This window comes from Mauremys reevesii, linkage group 2, assembly GCF_016161935.1.
Source record: "Mauremys reevesii isolate NIE-2019 linkage group 2, ASM1616193v1, whole genome shotgun sequence".
Classification (NCBI taxonomy): Eukaryota; Metazoa; Chordata; order Testudines; family Geoemydidae; genus Mauremys; species Mauremys reevesii.
In genome coordinates, this window is record NC_052624.1 from 249,413,436 (window position 1) to 249,433,253 (window position 19,818).

The 19,818-nt window shown below is 45.7% G+C and overlaps 1 protein-coding gene across 22 annotated transcripts in view; it reads left to right on the forward strand.

Moving 5' to 3' along the window:
- The window catches only part of VPS13B (vacuolar protein sorting 13 homolog B), a 917,098-nt gene that overhangs the window by 444,956 nt on the left and 452,324 nt on the right, over positions 1–19,818 (forward strand). Inside the window, exon 22 of one of the 22 annotated variants that reach the window (XM_039522063.1) lies at positions 8,430–8,575. The exons of the other annotated variants lie outside the window; for them this stretch is intronic. Within the exon in view, the coding sequence (XP_039377997.1) occupies positions 8,430–8,545 (116 nt within the window). The 3' untranslated portion in view covers positions 8,546–8,575. Of the gene's footprint in view, positions 1–8,429; positions 8,576–19,818 lie in introns of those variants that run through there. 22 annotated transcript variants of the gene reach the window in all.

Sequence of the window (19,818 nt, forward strand, 5' to 3'; positions counted from 1 at the left end):
CCGTGGCATTAGTAAGAAATGTTCCTCTGACTGAACCAGAATTCACATTACCAGTTGGCAGTGCTTGCATGTTCACAAAGTGTATAGCCATATTGGCAGCTTTCCTGAGGAGATTAAAGGTTCAGGTCTACCTTATCTGGATGATTGGATAGTCAAGGACTGGTCCATGGCTCAGGTTGTGTTCAGAGTTCAACTCATCCAGTTGATGTTCATAGCACTAGGCCTTCTGATCAATGCAGACAAGTCTACCTTTTGTCTGGTACAGAGTATAGAGTTTATTGGGGCGTTGTTGAACTCTACCTAGGCCAGGGTGTTCCTCCCCAAGTTACAATTCCAATCAGTCCAATTGCTGGTGACACACTTCAAAGATCATCCAATCACAATAGCCTGAAACTGTGTTGGGCTCCTAAGCCACATGGCCTCATGCACATATGTGATACAACACAGAAGACTGCATCTCAGACCTCTCCAGACATGGCTGGCCTCAGTATGCTCATCAAGCCGTCTCCATCTGGACATTGTGCTCACAGTACGCTCACAGGTTCTCATCTCTTTGAATTGGTAGTTGGATCTTCTCAATGTTTGTGCAGGCATTCCCCTTCATCCGCCGTCAACCATCAGTTACTCTGGTCTGAGACGCATTAGCGCTAGGGTGGGGAGCTCACCTGGGGCTCATCAGAACTCAGTGTCTTTGCTCTCTGGCAAAACCTCTCTTTTCATATCAATGTCATAGACTCAAGGCGGTTTGTCTTGCCTGTCAGATGGTCCTGCCTCATATCAGGGGCAGAAGCTTATTTGGAGACAACATTGCAGCCATGTTTTACATAAATAGGCAAGAAGAGAGAGCTCACTCTTCCCTCCTTTGTCAGGAAGCAGTTCACCTATGGGAATTTTGTATAGCCCATCAAGTCCTCTTAACTTCTGGAGGTGTAGAATGTGCTGGCAGATCATGTGAGCAGGTCTTGCTCCTGTCTCAAGTGGTCTCTTTGCCCAGATGTAGTTAGAGGCATTTTCCAGCACTGGGAGACTCCCCAATTAGACCTGTTTGCAAACAAGGACAACAGACAGTGTAACCAATTCTGCTCCCTTCAAGACCGCAGTCCAGGTTCCATTATAAATGTCTTCCTGCTACCCTGGATGGGACAATTTTATTATGCTCTTCCCCCAATCCCACTCCTACACAGAGTGCCAGTAAAGTTCAAGTGGGTTATATTTATAGCCCCACCAACATTGGTTCTCCGCTTAGACCTCTCAGTGGCGACCCCAATCTCACTCCCATTGCACCTGGATCTGATCTCTCAGGACCATGGCTGGCTGCTCCACACAAACCTGTGTTCCCTTCATTTAACAGTCTGGAAGCTCCATGGTTAAATCCCAAAGAACAGGCTTGCTCAGAGCAAGTTCACCAGGTCTTACTAAGTAGTAGAAAGCCCTCCACCAGCATGGCCTACCCATCAAAATGGAAGTGGTTCTTGTTCTGGCATTCCCAAATCAGAGTCTCGCAAATGCATTCATCCATCCAAAATATACTCAACTATTTGTTGCACCTGTAACAGCAAGGCTTAGCAGGACCCTCTATCAGATCCACCTGGCAGCAATATGCGCTTTCCACCCTCGGGTGGACAATCACTCTGTTTTTTCAAATCCCATGGCAGTCAGATTCCTCAAAGGCCTAAAAAGGTTGTACCCTGAAGTAAGGGAACCCGATCCTCCTTCGGATGTGAATCTGGTCTTCCCAAAACTTATGGGACCACCGTTGAAGCTGTTAGCAACATGCTCCTTACTATACCTCTCTTGGAAGGTGATTTTTTTTAATTGCCAACATGTCTGTCAGTTTCTGAACTGTATGCTCTCACCTTAAAGCTACCATACACAGTCTTTTTTAAAGATAAGGTGTATTTATGTCCTCACCTGAGTTTCCTCCCAAAAGTAGTTTAGCAATTTCATAATAATAGAGCAATTTACCTACCTGTCTTTTCCAAAGCCTCGTGCAAATAAGAATGAACAACGACTAGAGTTATTGGATTTTAGACACACGCTAGAATTCTACATAGAAAAGACTAAACTGTTTCAGCATTCCACCTAATTGTTCATGGCTGTAGCAAACAAAATGAGAGGTCTCCCTGTGTCTGCACAGAATTTCATCCCAGATAATTTCATGTATCCGCACTTGTTATGATTAGGCAGGCGTTTATCCGCCAAGTAATCTGTCTGCTCATTCCATGAGATTGCAAGCAACTTCAGCAGTGTTCTTAGCACAGACCCCTATCCAGGACATTTGTAAGGGTATTTCTACACTATGAAATTACTCCGGTTTTACATAAGTCGATTTTTGGGAACAGATTGTATAAAGTCGAGTGCATACATCCACACTAAGCACATTAATTTGGTGGTGTGCGTCCATAGAACCGTGGCAAGTGTCGACTTTCAGAGCGGTGCACTGTGGTAGCTATCCCACAGTTCCTGCAGTCCCTGCTGCCCATTGAAATTCTGGGTTGAATTCCCAATGCCTGATGGGGCCAAAAATTTGTCGCAGGTCATTATGGGAAAATGTCATCAGTCCACCCTCCCACCCCTCCATGAAAGCAATGGCAGACAATCATTTCGCACCCTTTTCTCTGGATTGCCCGAGCAGACACCATAGCACGGCAAGCATGGAGCCCATTCAGCCTTTTTTCACTGTCACCGTATGTCTACTGGATGCTGCTGACAGTGCTACACAGCAGCAGCTGCAGCTCCTTGCCTTTGCAAGTTAGCAAAGACGGTTACCAGTGATACTGAACCATCTGCTGCTGTTATGGGTGCTCCTGGCTGGCCTCCGTGAGGTCGGTCGGGGGCGCTTAGACAAAATGGGAATGACTCCCCAGGTCATTCTCTTCTTTAAGTTTTGTCTAATGGAGATTCAGTGCTGCCTAGAATATCAGGCAAGCCCACTAAAGAACCACAGATGCAAGCGGCCACTCCGGGTCAGAGCCCCAGACATCCCGCAGAAATTAAGAGCTGCATGCTATCCTAGGGGGTGCCTGTATCACAACCTCACCTGTTGCTTCCCTCCTTCCCCATTCCTCCTGGGCTACCATGGCAGTTATCGGCCCATTTGTGTGATGAAGTAATAAAGAATGCATGAATTTGAAACAACACTGACTTTATTGCCTCTGCAAGCAGAGATCAAAGTGGGGAGGGGAGGACGGTTGGCTTACAGGGAAGTAGAGTGAACCACCATTCTGCACTTGCTCAGCCTATAGTTGGACTGCCCCTTACTACGGTCCAGGCTTCATGAGCCATGAGAGCAAGGGGTAGGCGCAACCGTGTGGTGCTGCCGACTGGGAGAGCAGCCTGAGGCAGAAGTCTCCAGCTCGCATGATATTCGAGGCAGGACTGAATCTCCATTACACGGAACTTAAAGAGAGAATGACCTGAAGTCATTCCCGTTTTTTTCCAGGCACCCCCAACCGACCTTACCGAGGCCAGCCAGGAGCACCCATGTCTGCCCAATCACCCCTACCGACCTCACCAAGGCCAGCCAGGCGCACCCACAGGACGACGATGACGGATACCAATCATACTGCACCGTCTGCTGTCCGCAAGGCAAGGCAAGGGGATGCTGCTGTGTAGCGCTGCAGTACTGTGTCTGTCCACAGCATCTAGTAGACGTACGCTGACAGTGAAAAAAGGCGAGAAACGATTTTTTCCTTTGCTTTCACGGAGGGGGGCGGGAGGGCTGATGACATGTACCCAGAACCACCCGCAACGATGTTTTTGCCACATCAGGCATTGGGAGCTCAATCCAGAATTCAAATGGTTGGAGGAGACTGCGGGAACTGCAGGATAGCTACAGTCGTCAGTCACCCCTCCCTCCGTGAGAGCAACTGCAGACAATCGCTTCGTGCCTTTTTTCCACGCAGATGCCATAACATGGCAAGCATGGAGCCCGTTCAGCTCACCACAGCAGTTATGAGCATTGTAACACCTCACGCAGTATCGTGCAGTTTATGCAGAAGCAGAAGCTGAAAAACCAGGTGAGGAGGCGACAGCAGCACAGTGATGAGAGTGATGAGGACATGGACACAGACTTCTCTCAAAGTGCAGGCCCCGGCAATATGGACATCATGGTGTTAATGGGGCAGGTTAATGCTGTGGAACGCCGATTTTGGGCCGGGGAAACAAGCACAGACTGGTGGGACTGCATAGTGTTGCAGGTCTGGGATGATTCCCAGTGGCTGCGAAACTTTTGCATGCGTAAGGGCACTTTCATGGAACTTTGTGACTTGCTTTCCCCTGCCCTGAAGCGCAAGAATACCAAGATGAGAGCAGCCCTCACAGTTCACAAGCAAGTGGTGATAGCCCTCTGGAAGCTTGCAATGCCAGACAGCTACCAGTCAGTCGGGAATCAATTTGGAGTGGGCAACTACTGTGGGGGTTGCTGTCATGCAAGTAGCCAACGCAATCACTGAGGTGCTGCTATCAAAGGTAGTGACTCTGGGAAATGTGCTGGTCATAGTAGATCGCTTTGCTGCAATGGGATTCCCTAACTGTGGTGGGGCGATAGATGGAACGCATACCCCTATCTTGGGACCGGACCTCCAAGGCAGCCAGTACATAAACCGCAAGGGGTACTTCTCAATGGTGCTGCAAGCACTGGTGGATCACAAGGGACGTTTCACCAACATCAACATGGGATGGTCAGGTAAGGTTCATGATGCTCACGTCTTCAGGAACTCTGGTCTGTTTAAACGGCTGCAGGAAGGTATTTACTTTCCAGACCAGCAAATAACTGTTGGGGATGTTGAAATGCCTATAGTTATCCTTGGGGACCCAGCCTACCCCTTAATGCTCTGGCTCATGAAGCTGTATACAGGCACCCTGGACAGTAGTAAGGAGCTGTTCAACTATAGGCTGAGCAAGTGCAGAATGGTGGTAGAGTGTACATTTGGACATTTGAAGGGTCGCTGGTGCAGTTTACTGACTCTTTCAGATCTCAGCAAAACCAGTATCCCCATTGTTATTGCTGCTTACTGTGTGCTCCACAATCTCTGTCAGAGTAAGGAGGAGACGTTTATGGCAGGGTGGGATGTTGAGGCAAATCGCCTGGCGGCTGATTACATGCTGCCAGACACCAGAGCGATTAGAAGAGCACATCAGGAAGCGCTGTGCATCAGAGAAGCTTTGAAAACCTGTTTCATGACTGGCCAGTGTACCGTGTGACAGTTCTATTTGTTTCTCCTTGATGAAAACCCGCCCCCTTGGTTGACTCTAAAATTCCCTGTAAGAAAACCACCCTCCCCCCTTCAATCACAGATTGGAAATAAAGTCACTATCATTTAAAAACCATGTATTCTTTATTAATTGATTATAAAAATAGAGAGAGAACTCACAAGGTCGACCAGGTGGGGTGGGAGAGGAGGGGAGGAGGGAAGGAAGAGGCCACTTCAATACTTGTTGAATGACAGCCTTCTGTCCACTGGGGTGGAGTGGTTGGGTGCCTGGAGCCTATCCCCCACCCCCCGCGTTCTTTGGCATCTGGGTGAGGAGGAGGCTATGGAACATGGGGAGGAGGGAGAGCGGTTATATAAGGGCTGCAGCGGAAGTCTCTCCAGCTGACGTTCCTGAACCTCCACCAGACGCCAGATCATGTCCGTTTGTTCCCTCAGTAGCGTTGCTTCGTGCATCCTCTGATCTTCCTGCTGGCACCTCTCCTCACGTTCACTGGCTGCTTTCCTGTCCTGTGCTATTGTGTCCCTCCACCCTTTCTGCTGAGCTCTTTCAGTGTGGGTGGCCTGCATGAGCTCAGAGAACATTTCATCGTGCATGCATTTTTTTCGCCGATTTATCTGAGATAGCCTTTCGGACAGAGGAGGGAGACTTGAAACATTTGCAGCTGCAGGAGCTAAAAAAGGGAGAGAAGTATTTAAAAAGATACATTTTACAAAACAATGGGTATACTCTTTCACGGTGAACAACACTATTCACATTATATAGCACATGTGATTTCAGTACAAACTAACCCCCCCATCCTTTTCTCTGGGATGACTGCTTTAACCCTCTCCCCACCCCACCGCGTGGCTGGTATCAGGGAAGATCCCTGCTAGCCAAACACTCAGCGCCAATGCCTCCTCCGCCCCCCACCGCTTCACTAACTGCGGGGAGGATTTCTTTTCAGCCTCAGGCAAACAGCCCAGTAGGAACGGCCACCTATGAATGTCTCCATAATTAAATTCTCATATTTCAACCAGGTTACCATGGACGATATCACTTTCCTGAGGATAAAACAGAGAGATAAAGAACTGATGTTGCTTGAATGCCAGCAAACACCAGGACCATATGCTGCCAGGCTTTGTCATGCAATGATACCAGAGTACTTGCTACTAGCATAGTGTGGTAAAGTGTCCTACCATGGAGGACGGAATAAGGCTGCTCTCCCCAGAAACCTCTGCAAAGGCTTTTAGAGTACCTCCAGGAGAGCCTCATGGAGGATTTCCGCTCCATCCCCAGACACGTTAACAGACTTTTCCAGTAGTTGTACTGGCCACAAATGCATCCCAAGTCCTCAGGGCAAATTAATCATTAAAAAACACTTGCTTTTAAACCATGTTTTATATTTACAAAGGTACACTCACCAGAGGTCCCTTCTCTGGCTTCATGGTCCGGGATACGGCCTTGGGAGGGTATTTCAATCAGGCTGAGAAAAAGATCCTGGGCTGTTGGGGAGAACAGTGTGCTGTGTGGTCTCCTTAACCTCGTCCTCCTCATCTTCCCCATCTGCAAAATCCTCAGGCATGGTGACTGAGAATACCCCATCATCGGAGTCCACGGACAGGGGTGGGGTAGTGGTGGCAGCCCCCCCAGAATTGCCTGCAGCTCAGCATAGAAGTGGCATGTCTGCGGCTCTGTCCCGGAGCGTCCATTTGATTCTTTGGCTTTCTGGTACGCTTGTCTCAGCTCCTTAAGTTTCATGTGGCACTGTGTTGAGTCCCTGTTGTGGCCTCTGTCCATCATGGCCTTGGAGATTTTTTTCAAATATTTTGGCATTCTGTCTTTTGGAACAGAGTTCTGATAGCACAGATTTGTCTCCCCATACAGCGATCAGATCCAATACCTCCCGTATGGTCCATGCTAGGGCTCTTTTTCGATTCTGGGACTGCATGCTCACCTGTGCTGATGAGCTCTGCATGGTTACCTGTGCCGATCAACTTTCCATGCTGGGCAAACAGGAAATGAAATTCAAAAGTTCGCAGGGCTTTTCCTTCTACCTGGCCAGTGCATCCGAGTTCAGATTGCTGTCCAGAGCAGTCACAATGGTGCACTGTGGGATAGCTCCCAGAGGCCAATACCATCGAATTGCGTCCACAGTAACCCTAATTCAAACCGGCAATGTCGATTTCAGCGCTACTCCCCTCGTTGGAGAGGAGTACAGAAATCAATTTTAAGAGCCCTTTATGTGGACAAAAATGGCTTCATTGTGTGGATGGGTGCAGGGTTAATTTGATTTAATGCTGCTAAATTCAACCTAAACTCGTAGTGTAGGCCAGGCCTAAAGTAGCAAGCTGGTCATCGGTGCACACTTTCTCCTCCCATTATGTCATCACCCATTACTCTAGGGATGATGCCAAATTTGTTGAGCTGTGCTATGCTCTGTGTGTATGTGAACTCTGATTCATTTGCCTATATTACTGCTTGGAAGTCACCAAGAGTGGAATGCCCTGTGCAATCACTCAAAGAAGAAAAAATGATTAGTCACCTTTTGTAACTGTTGTTCTTTGAGATGTGTTGTCATATGTCCCTTCTAGAACACGCCCTCCTGCTCCTCTACATCGGAGTTTCTAGAAAAAAGGAATTGAGATCGTCTGGGCACTTTATACTGATGCTAGCGGCCCAAGGCAGCAGAGGGCACTTGAGCAACCCCAATAGGTACCACTGAGGGGAAAATTTCAGATGACTGTGCATGGGGCATGCATATACCAAGAGTAAAATGGACATGTGCAACACATCTCGAAGAACAACAGTTACGAAAGGCTAGTAACCATTATTTTCCAATATAGTTTTCTGATCTTCTTTTCTCATGTCCAAACCATCTAAGTATGGATTCCCTCAGCTTTTCTGTAATTGGTACCAACATCACATTTCTCCTAATTTGTTCATTCTGAACATGGTTCATCCTTGTAACGCCAAGCATCCATCTTGTTGGGTTTAGTGTGTGAGTGTTGGGTGTCATTGGTGGCCTGTGATATAAAGGAGGTCAGACTAGATGATCGAGTGGTCTCTTCTGGCCTTAAACTCTATGACTCTGTTAATATTTTAATTTCCACTGTATTCAGGACCTGCCTTTAAATAAATATGAAATAATAACGTTTTGGGAGCCCTCATTTCCCATCCCACTCTTTTACTCTAAACTTGTTTGCTCTCAGTGTTGATCCTCATATTTCCCTCAGGCTGGAAACTATTGACTGAGGAGGAATACATTTGCATGGAACCCAGGAACCCAGAGCAACTTCATAAATGTGAAGCTAGTAGTTGGGAGAAAGCAAGTGGGAAGTATGAGTGCTAGAGCTGGGGAAATACCCTTTGGAAAACCAGGGAGGTGAGTCTTTATGAAGTGAAGAAGAAGGGTTTACTCAGGAGTGGGAAGGGAGGTGGGCCTGCTATGTGGAAAAGGAAAAGTAAGAGGGAACTAGGATAAATGTATATTTGGCATTGAGGACTGGTTAATTTGCAATTATAGAATTTTTAATGGCTCTTCAAAGTTGTTATGGGGGGAAGGAGTGAGGGTAGGGGCAAGTGTGTATTTGTGCCAAGTGAGTTTTTCAAAACTTGGATTCTGAATTACACCTACAAAAACTGCACAAACTTTCATTTTTGCACAGGTAATTGCTCATGCAAATATTTACTTGCATGCACAAATGTAACATTAGAATATGGCAGTTGCCTGTTAATGCAAGCATCTGCATTTTATTTGGACATAACTTTGGACCTGAGTTTTGAGAATTCATCCCTATGGCTGGCTCATTCTCTTTTTCAATTGTCTAGCTGATTCTGACCTTTGACCTTTGCTACTATCTTCTTTGTAAGGGAATCAGATTTTCCATTGCTGGTAATGGTCAAATCAGAACTTATTAGTCAAAAAGTCTGTTGCTCAGAATCTGGAGATGTCAAGAAAGGTGGTAATGTTGATTTTACAGACAACCTCTTTTTTTGTAGCAAAAATTTTGTGGCAAAAAATTGATAAATGATAAATAACGGTAATAATAAAGACAAACAACTATTTTCATGGGTCATCAAAGTACTCCTTAGTTTTCTAATGCAAAACTGCTCAATTTAAATTAAAAGTGGATGTTGAGAAGTCATGTTTTTAATTATTTAGCAAAATGGACATTACTGCAGCAAAAAAGAAAACTTCCTTGTTAGATTTCATTTATATTAGAAATCGCTCACTTTAATCATGTACTTTATCTCACTAGTTTAGACTAAATCCCATTCCTTTTATGATTAATCGGGTATTTAGTTTCATTGTAAAATAATTTCATGGCACAGAGTTTGACACTAATGAATAAAATATGATAGCTTTGTTTCTCTCAGGAGATAGAGTGGTTTGACTAAGTATTCTATTTTCCTTTTTGAATTAAAAGTAGTTAGTCTTTTGAAGAATGCATTATGGAATTTGGCATAGTTAATTCATGCTTTGTTAAGGACTTCCAAATTATGTGAAAGTGGGAAATATTATATATGATAAGCAAAGCTATAGCACGGCACTGTTTGTTTAAAAAAATATCTCTTCAAAATTTGTTCTTTTATCTTTTTTAAGATTGCAATGTACATGACAAAATGTTTGGTCCTAATCCTAGATCTCAACTTTTAAATATGTGCACATTTTTGCATGCTCTGGAGTTGCAGGTGTAGAATGCATGATGTACAGATGTAGATAGGAGTTGCATCTTCACACGGGTATGCAGATCTCTGGCTTGCCCATGTAAATTTTGTGCACATGCGGTTTTATGTACATATTTAAATTTAAGCCTCAGTGTATAAAAGTAAAAGCTAAAACATTGTTGGTTACTAGAAGTGACTTACAAGGACATCATGTCCACCTCAAAGGGACCCCTAATAGTAAAGAGAGATAATAGTGTTCTGGAAATGTTTTCACTCTTAGGCCTGGTCTACACTAAGAAGGGGGTTCGAATTAGGGTACGCAAATTCAGCTACGTGAATAGCGTAGCTGAATTCGAAGTACCCTAGTTCGACCTACTCACCCATCCAGACGCGGCGGGGTCGAACTCCGCGGCTCCCCTGTCGACTCCGCCAACTCCTTCTGCCGAGGTGGAGTACCGGAGTCGACCGCGGCGCTTCCGGAGTTCGAACTATCGCGTCTAGATCAGACGCGATAGTTCGAACTCCAAAAAGTCGAACTCTCTGCGTCGAACCGGCAGGTAAGTGTAGACGTACCCTTAGCCTCTGTACCCTCCTGTTTTTCATCAATAGCTTGCTGGAAGTGGATGGGACAACAGATGCTTTATTTCTAGAGTTCATATTTCTAGAGTTCATAGCCTAATGGGCAGAATTGGTTTCTGGTTAGAGGATTTAGGGAGGGAAGATCTGGCCTGTCAGTGAAGTTGAAGAACACTAGACTTGAACTCCCATTTCCTATAGTCTGTGATTTGACTAGCTAGAAAGACCTCTGTTGTGGATGTGAGGCCACAGGCGATGGTAGTTATGAGAATTTGGAAAGGTTCAGCTGTAGAAGGTGAAGCTTCCCATCAAAAGAATTACAATTGACTCTACTCTTTCTTTCAGCTCCTCTTTTCTGCCAGAGATGTATAACATATATTGGAATATGACTAAATTAATACGAAGTGTGCTAATCTTACAATTGTATATCTGTGCCTTTATTCCATTTCTTTATTCCCTTCATTCCCATCTCCTAGTTTAGTTGACTCTGTCTAACATATTTCCAGTTTCATTTTACCTTTTTGTATCTAGATTTTCTTCATCAAGTGGTGTCCCTGTGGGTGCTCCACTCTAGGTGTCAGTGCGTCCCTGCACCGAAGATTGGAGATTTCTCGCAGCAATATTTGGCCGGGGGAAGGGTGCGCACAGGAGTCATCTCATGCAGCTGTTGGCACCTCCTGTAGCACGCGCTCCCCCGACCGTCCCCTCAGTTCCTTCTCAACCATCCTCAGCTGCAGTGGAGCTCCGTGGCAGTGCTCTCTTTGATACTTTCTGGGGAAAAAAAAAAGTTACAAGTTACATAGGAACTTCTTTTTAGTCTATACTTAGTTACATTGTTTCCTTAGTTCCTCTTAGAAGTTTTTCTTCCAAAAAAAAAAGGGGGAGGGATGGGGGGTGAGAGAAGAAAGAAAAAGGCTTTTTCTCTCCTTAACTCCCCTTTGGAAAGAGTTTCTACAGTTTACCTTTACAATTAACTCCCACCCTTATCTCTTGAAAGGAGGAGAGGCTTAACTGCAGTCCTGCTAGGCTCAACAGGAGTTAAAAAGTGTGACTCCTGCCGTGAACCACCGGTCTCTGACGGCCACACATCCTGCATTCTCTGTCTGGGAGAAACTCATATCCCAGAAATGCACACATTGCACCAACTTAACATCAAGGGCAAGACGTGACAGGGATCTCCACTTGAAAATGCTTCTGCTGGAGAAATCCCTCCAACCTCTGCAAGAGACGTCCTCTGGGGAGTCTCACAGACCGAGATCCCTGAGTTCTGATAAGGCTCCGACTTCGAAAACTGTCAGGAAGCGAGCCTCAAGCTCTCCAGCAAGGGTCTCTCAGAAAAAGAGAGCTTCCCCAGCTAAGTCTTTATCCTCAGTGCTCCAGTCATCCAGATTGAGCACTTATGAGGCACCGGGCTCCTCCGGCACCATCCCTCAGTGGACCCCTGCTGAGCCCCAACGTGTGGCACCGGAGTTGAGACGTCAGGTCTCCTCCATGGCATCGACTACCCCGGTACAGAGCGTGGCACAGGCAGCTGCACCGCGATCAATGCTTCCACTACTGGCACCAACCCAAGACTTGATGCCAGCTAACAAGCCAAACCCAGCACCGATCAGCGCTCCAACGGTCAACTGCAATCCCAAGGTGGGACCAGCACAACTCCTGCGTCCTGCTGACATAGCAGTTTCTTCGGCACCACAGTCACCACTGCTTGGCACCGAACACTCCTCGAACTACATAGCATGGTACCATCCTTCATCTCCTGCACCACCCTCCATGCATGGTGGCGAGGAAGGAGACATGCAGGACATCTGCTTCTCCTCTCAACGTTCATAGGGGGGACGGATAGCTCAGTGGTTTGAGCATTGGCCTGCTAAACCTAGAGTTGCGAGTTCAATCCTTGAGGGGGCCACTTAGGGACCTGGGGCAAAATCAGTACTTGGTCCTGCTAGTGAAGGCAGGGGACTGGACTCAATGACCTTTCAGGGTCCCTTCCAGTTCTATAAAATAGGTAGATTCCATACATGCCAAGACAATATGGCCAAACCATAGATTTACTACCTTGACTAATCTTATTTCCACGGTGACCATCAGCCCACAAACTTCAGTGGGGACATGCCTTCAGATTCTGGGACATATGGCAGCTACGACTTTCGTAGCAAAGTATGCCAGACTCCATATGCGCTGTCTGCAGCACTGGTTGAGCACAGTCTATGCACCCAGCAAACACTCTCTCAGCAGACATGTGACACTACCACCAAGGGTTATCCTCTCCCTACAATGGTGGACACAGCCAGGGAATGTAAACTCTGGGATTCCCTTTCAACAAGACCCTCCATCAGTGACTATTACAACAGATGCCTCTCTGATAGGTTGGGGGTGCCCACTTGGGTCACCACAATGTACAAGGCAAATAGTCTGCGACAGAAACCCTACTACATATCAATCTCCTGGAACTCCGTGTAGTACACAATGCATGCCGGCATTTCCTCCCACTCATACGAGAAACCTCAATCTCTATTCTCACCAACAATGTGGCGTACATGTTTTACATCAATCGCCAAGGAGGAACCAGGTCTCACTCGCTATGCGTAGAAGCCATGAATATATGGAACTTCTGCATCCACAACAATATAAACATCACAGCATCATACCTACCAGGGTGCCAAAACACCCAGTAATCGACCTTTTTGCCTCAGCAACAAATCACAAATGTCCACTATTTTGCTCCAGAGCAAGCCTGGCACTGGGATTATTAGAGGATGCCTTCCTCATCCTGTGGAATGTGTCAGTCATGTACGCCTTCCTGCCGACGGCCCAGACAGACTTGGTTTCTGTACCTCTCACATCTAGCAGTCTGGGCCCCGCAACTGCTGCCTTTCCGGACAGACCTCCTGTCCTAGAACAAGGGCCTGATGCTCCATCCAGACCCAGTGAAACTCCATCTCAAAGTGTGGCTCCTCTCTGGTTCCAGCATGGGGAATTGAACTGTTTGGGGAAAGTTAAACAGGTATTACTAAATAGCCGTTGCCTCACCACTAGAAATACTTATTGCCACAAGTGGAGAAGATTCTCCCTTTGGTGTCAGCAAAAACAGCTGGACGCAACCATGGCGCCTCTATCTATGATCCTAGACTACCTACTAGAACTGAAGGTAAATAAGGTAAAATAATTGGATATATACCAATCTCCTAGAACCATAAGGGACCTTGAAAGGTCATCGAGTCCAGCCCCCTGCCTTAACTAGCAGGACCAAGTACTGATTTTGCCCCAGATCCCTAAGTGGCCCCCTCAAGGATTGAACTCACAATCCTGGGTTTAGCAGGCCAATGCTCCAACCAATGAGCTATCCCTCCCCCCAAAGGAAGGAAACGGGGTTAGCCATAAGCTCTATTAAAGTACATCTTGCTGCCATTACAGCCCTCCATGAACAGATCGAAGGGGCTTCAATATTCGCTCACCCGATTACATGGCGCTTTCTAGCAGGTATACAGAACATGTACCCAGAAGTACGCCAACCTGCACCACCATAGGATCTCAATCTTGTGCTCAAATGTCTCACAAGACCACCCTTCAAGCCTCTAGCAACCTGCTTGCTCCTTCATATGTCAATGAAGGTTGCATTCCTAGTGGCAATCACGTCTGCCAGACGTGTCAGTGAGATGGGACCATTGATGGCTGAACCACCCTACAATGTATTTACCAAAGACAAAATCATGTTACATCTTCACCCAAAATTCTTCCCCAAGGTGGGTACAAATTTTCATATTCACCAAACCATACACTTACCTGCCTTCTATCCCAAGCCACATAATGACTCTTGAGAAGCAACGTTGCACATGCTGGATGTCAGATGGGCGGTAGCCTTCTACTTGAACAGAATTAAACCATTTCACAAGTCACCAGAACTATTCGTCTCTACAGCAGAGCACTCCAAGGGCTCTACAATATCGACCCAGAGACTCTCTAAATGGGTCTCTACCTATATTCAAATTTGCTACCACCTGCATCACAAAGAACCCCCTGTGGGCATCAGATCCCACTCAGTGCAAGCCATGGCGACATTGAACAATGTCCCCTTAATAGATATTTGTAGAGCTGCAACCTGGACATCGGAGCACACTTTTGCAAAGCATTACGCTATCACCCAAGGCCTTGTCTCAGACTCTATCATTGGCCTTACAGTGCTCTCATCACACACTTATATATAACTCCGAACCCCTACCACCTCTGGTGGAGTACTGCTCTACAAGCACCTAGAGTGGAGCACCCACAGGGACACCACTCGATGAAGAAGAAGAAGAAGAAGTTATTCACCTTGTGCAGTAACAATGGTTCTTCGAGATGTGTCCCCGTGTGGGTGCTCCTCTACCCACCCTCCTCGGTCAGGGGAGCGTGCATTACAGGAGGTGCCAATGGCTGCACGAGACGACTTCTGTGCCCGCCCTTCCTCCGGCCGAGTACTGCTGCGAGAAATCTCCAATCTCCGGCGCAGGGACGCACCGACACCTAGAGTGGAGCACCCACAGGGACACACATCTCGAAGAATCATCGTTACTGCACAAGGTGAGTAACTTCTTCTTTCTCTTACCATTCCTCTTCCTCTCTCCCTTTTCTCCATAAAACAAGGAGTAAAAATCACACTAATTATAGTTCCAGGCTTTTGTTTTACTAACTGTCAGACCAGTTTAAAAAAAAAAAGACTTCTCAATAGAGAGATCAGTTATTTTAAGAATTATTTTAAGATTGGTATATTGTTAGCCATCGGGTCTAACTATGCGTGGCTTAAATGGTCAGAAAGCTGGGGGTCCTGCATTAGTGTAAGATGCATGTGTAGTCCTTGACGGTTGAGAGAGGTATTATCTTAAAATCATACAGTTCCATTAATTGTCTTGATTTTACCTGTTTCTTTTCCAGCATGCTCTTAGAAGCCAGTCTCCTGAGACCAGCTAGAAACCGAGCCTATATATTTACTGACAGCAGCTTGGAATTGCTGTGAAATAATTTAAAACATTGATCTCCAATTTTATCAGTGTGTGAGATAAAGGCTGCTGAAACCTTGCCAAAAATGGCACCTAAGTGCCCAGCAAATAAATAAGACAAGGCCCCTGCTCCAAGAGTCAAACTAATGTTATTATTTATCAGGCATCCAGCAATATCCTAGACACGTCACAAAATAAGAAAAAACAATAGAATGTACAGTCTAGAGTGAACATGATGTGATGTGACAGTAATGGTAATTAACAGGAAAGGAACAATGGAGAATGGGAGAGAAGGAGGACGAGGGTTACAGTAAGTTCACACAGTTACTCTGTAAGGATGTAGATGGTTGCCTGTCCTCCCATATTTTTTTGCTGTTTATTGGTCCTCTCTGTTGCTTCTTGGAGGTGAGATAACCCAGTGATGAGGATGCAAAAATTATATTTGCCATTTGTCTTTTTCCATAGATTGTTGGGTTTTTTCCCTCTTTTTCCAACACACTCTCTCTCACCATCTCTACATGGAAAGACTGGGACTGGGTTTAATAGACCTGTAGAAAAAGAAGTTAGTGTTACAGTGGTGAATGTGTTTTAAAGATCCTATGACTGGACCAGTGATGCGGAGAAAACACATAGTTGCATAAATCATTCCTTCCCCTTTTCTCTTACTTTTAAATATCTTTTAGTTCTCTCCATTCCTGGTTTTCTGCGCGCGCGCTCTCTCTCTCTCTCTCTCCGAGTTTTGCTCGATGTCTTTTCCCTTAATATTCTGTTTGCTCTATTTACTTCTTCCTCCTTTTATCCTCAGTTTATTCTCTTGCTTATCTAACCCATTACTGTCTTTCTTGTCTTCACTCCATAGACTGACAGTCACCAGCTTGTTTTCTTTCACCTTTCTCTTCTCCCACTTCTAGATATTCATGTCTTTCTTGTAGGTGCTCCTCTTCCATACAAGCTCCAAAAAATCATTTCCACTCACTCCCACCTTCCCTCATCACCTTCTCTGATCTTTGTTCCCACTATTGAAAGTCCCCTAAATTTCCCTTTCTGCTTCCAAAGTGCACCATAATCTTTGCTTTCATCACCTGAACTCCCTTTTGATATCTGTTCTTCCCTTCTTTGAGGCCCCATTTCAGCCTCTGTTCTTTAAATTCTCTGAACTGAAGCCCTATCAAAGAAGAGAAAGGCCAGCTGAGTTCTTCTTTCAGCTCCGACAGCCACCCAGATCTTCTGCTCACATTCTCAGCAGCTATATTAGCTGAAAGAAAAAAATAGGAGGTTGGCTGACTTGCAGCCAACTAGAGAAGAGTATCCATCATCAGGCAGCCTTAGCAAAATATTCATGTATATAATCTGTATGACACAGGTGGGTGAGAAAATATTATGGGTCACTGTAACAGGAAACACCAGCTGTGGGGAAGCTTGAATGCCAGGACTTTCAAGCTTCCAGAAGTGCTAATATGTCAGATACCAACTACAATTTCACTGAATCTTTTGCGGTGTTCTATAAAAACTGTATTTGTTCATCTCTATTTTTTAAATTTTCAGTTATTTTTACTTTTTCTCTGAGAACTGAATTACTTAAAAAAAATAAAATAAAATGTTTAAAACTTGCTTGTGAAATAGTAAGTTGTAACCCTGTGGCTGACATCTCAAGTGATACCTTACAAGACCCATCTTGCATAAAGTACATCTCAGTTATGGCATATTCATATCAGAAGCATATTTTCATAAAGAATAAGGAGTGAAACATCACACCTTCCCTCGGAGATTACTGCCAGAGGATTGGTCACTGACCAATGTGGAGGCAGTATGCCTACAATCCCTTTATGGCTTTGGTTATACAATCCCCAAGTGTTACCAAACACTGTAATGTCATTCATAGATGCTTTTGCAATGTTCTGGGTTTCTGTTCCCAGGTTGCTATAAAACATTTTGGTGTGTAGTATTGCAAACATAATGCAGATATCAATGTCTCTTAAAGTATAGGTGCCTTGGCATTTAGCCACCAGTGCCATGAGGTGGCATGCCTCAGTTTTCCGTTCCACACAGCAATCTAGATTGGTTATGCTTTCTCTGCTGTGCCCAGCTCTAAGCCTGTTTATAGGTACTAGCTGAGAAGCAGTATTGTTATAGGACTTTCTTGTTACCACTCCCGGTCTGTACCAAAGACTCTTCTAAAAATCATGCATGTTACACATTTTTAAAGTATTTACCACCAGTATCAGATTCTTTGTCTTAACCCATAGTGTGTGTAGTAAGAGACATTAAATTACCAGCAAAGTGATGACAGAGAGGTGCTGCCAAATATGATTATCGTACCACACCTTCTGTCTAAACAGATCAGTTTGTTCGGCATTCATTGTATTTCTCATCCCCTCAATAAAGGTTCTTACTTTAAGTATGTCTTTGGGGTTTTGGCAAGGAAAGAGTATAAGACCTTGTATGTTACTGGCCCACTCCCTGTGCAGTTGCATTTCCTCTCCAGGGATAAGCCCATGGGAAGAATCCACCCCCTCTCCTGAGATTCATTTGTGTTGTTCACCCCCATCACTCAGTGTCTGATGCTTAGCTGTGGGGAGGGGGTTACCTGCCTGAGAAGTGGCTGTCTCCACCCCTTCATCAGGTGAATCATTAGCATGTTCACTGACACCAAAATGCTTGGATGAAACTCCCCGCCCCTCATCGCCTTAAAGAGAGAGAGTTAGTTTTCACAAGTACATCAGGAAAAACATTTTGGCCCCACATTTCCCTATGCATCTCGCTGTTCCCAAGAGGTCAGCTATATGGCTGCTCCCCTCAGGGAGGTCAGATAAACCGTTCCCCCTTAAAACCAGAGCCAGAGGTGAGGTGCCTGGGATTACAGATGCAGATCCAGCAAATTTCTCCTGGGCAAAACCTTCCCTGTAATGAATGTGGAGACAGTACTGTACTCCCCCACATTCCTTCTTAACCTCTTTTTCTGGGGCCCCCGCCAGGGCACACCCCCTGTGCTCCCTGCAGGGTAATCTGTCCCCTATACATCTGTGGGCTCACAAGTACCAGCCATGACAGACCCTTCACTGTCAAGTCCTGTACCCTCCTCCAGCTTTGAATTGGGCTGGCCTCCAGGTACAGAGCCCATGGAATCCTCATCCCCAGCAGCAGTTTCTCAGATCCCATCTTCCCCTTCTAGGATTTCCTACAGGACATGTTTCCCTATGCGTCCCAGAGCAGGATTTATCCCTTGTTTAACTGCAACTTCCTGGCAGCCAGCAACCTGGACAGTCTCCCTACCTTCAGGCAAAACATTCCCCTCTCTTGAAAGAACAGCCACCAGACAGGAGCTGGTTCTACCTACCCCCACCCCTGCCCCTTGTAGCAAATTGTTATGCACTCCTGGAGAGGAATTAAAGAGACACTCTCCCATTTCCTCAGCAGTTTCTGTAGCTTTTCTGCTTCCCACTGGGGCTTCAGCACAAGATTTCTTTTCACTGCTGACAGAGCCCTGTGTAGCCCTAGCCACACTGAAAAAGTCATTTCCAAGGAGAATGTATGTAGGATTTTGAGAAACCGCAGCCATGGTTAACTCATCTTGCAAATCCCCAGCATCCATGTGTACTTCAGTGAAAGGCAGAAGGATTTTGTGACCCCCTACTAACAGAAGCTTTGCCATCTGTCCTGGCAGTATGTCTTTCTCCTGAACCAGGTCTCTCCTGACCACATTGATTTCTGCACCAGTACCTCTGCGTGAATGGAATTCTCTGCCATTTACTCTGACAGCCTTCATGTGCTTACTGACTGGCTGTGCAGTGGCAACCTTTACAAATCCTGTGTGATAAGTGGCAACTGACTAAAGTGCCTCTGTGCTCTGGGTAGCAGCATTTTCATGAGTTGCCTGCTGCCTGTTTCCACTCAGCACAGGACATTTATTCCTCAGTTGCTCAGTGGAATTACAATGATAGCACCTTCTGGGCTCTTCTGTTTTTACAGGAGATTTGGGATGAGGACTAGAGGAATGGACTTGGGGAGGTGAGTGTCCAGCCTCCCATCCACCCTCCTTCCCAGGGGTAAAACGGGGACTTTAGCTTCCCACCAAACTTGAACCCCTCTGCCTGTGATTTATTCCTACTAGGTGCTTGGGATTGCTCAAATTTATCTGCAAAAACTGCAAGTTCATCGACTGTTTCCACCTTTTTATCCCAGAAACACTGTTTGAAATCATCACTAGACATATTTAGGAACTGTTCCTGAGCAATCAAATCACACATTCCTTCAAAGCTTGTAATATTTTTCCCCTCACCCCTTATCCAGTAAATCTTACATTTGGTTCACATAAAGCACATTACTTAATCCAGCCCCTCTCTTAAGGCTTCTAAATTTTACTCTGTAAATTTCAGGTGTAATCTGAAACTGTTTCAAA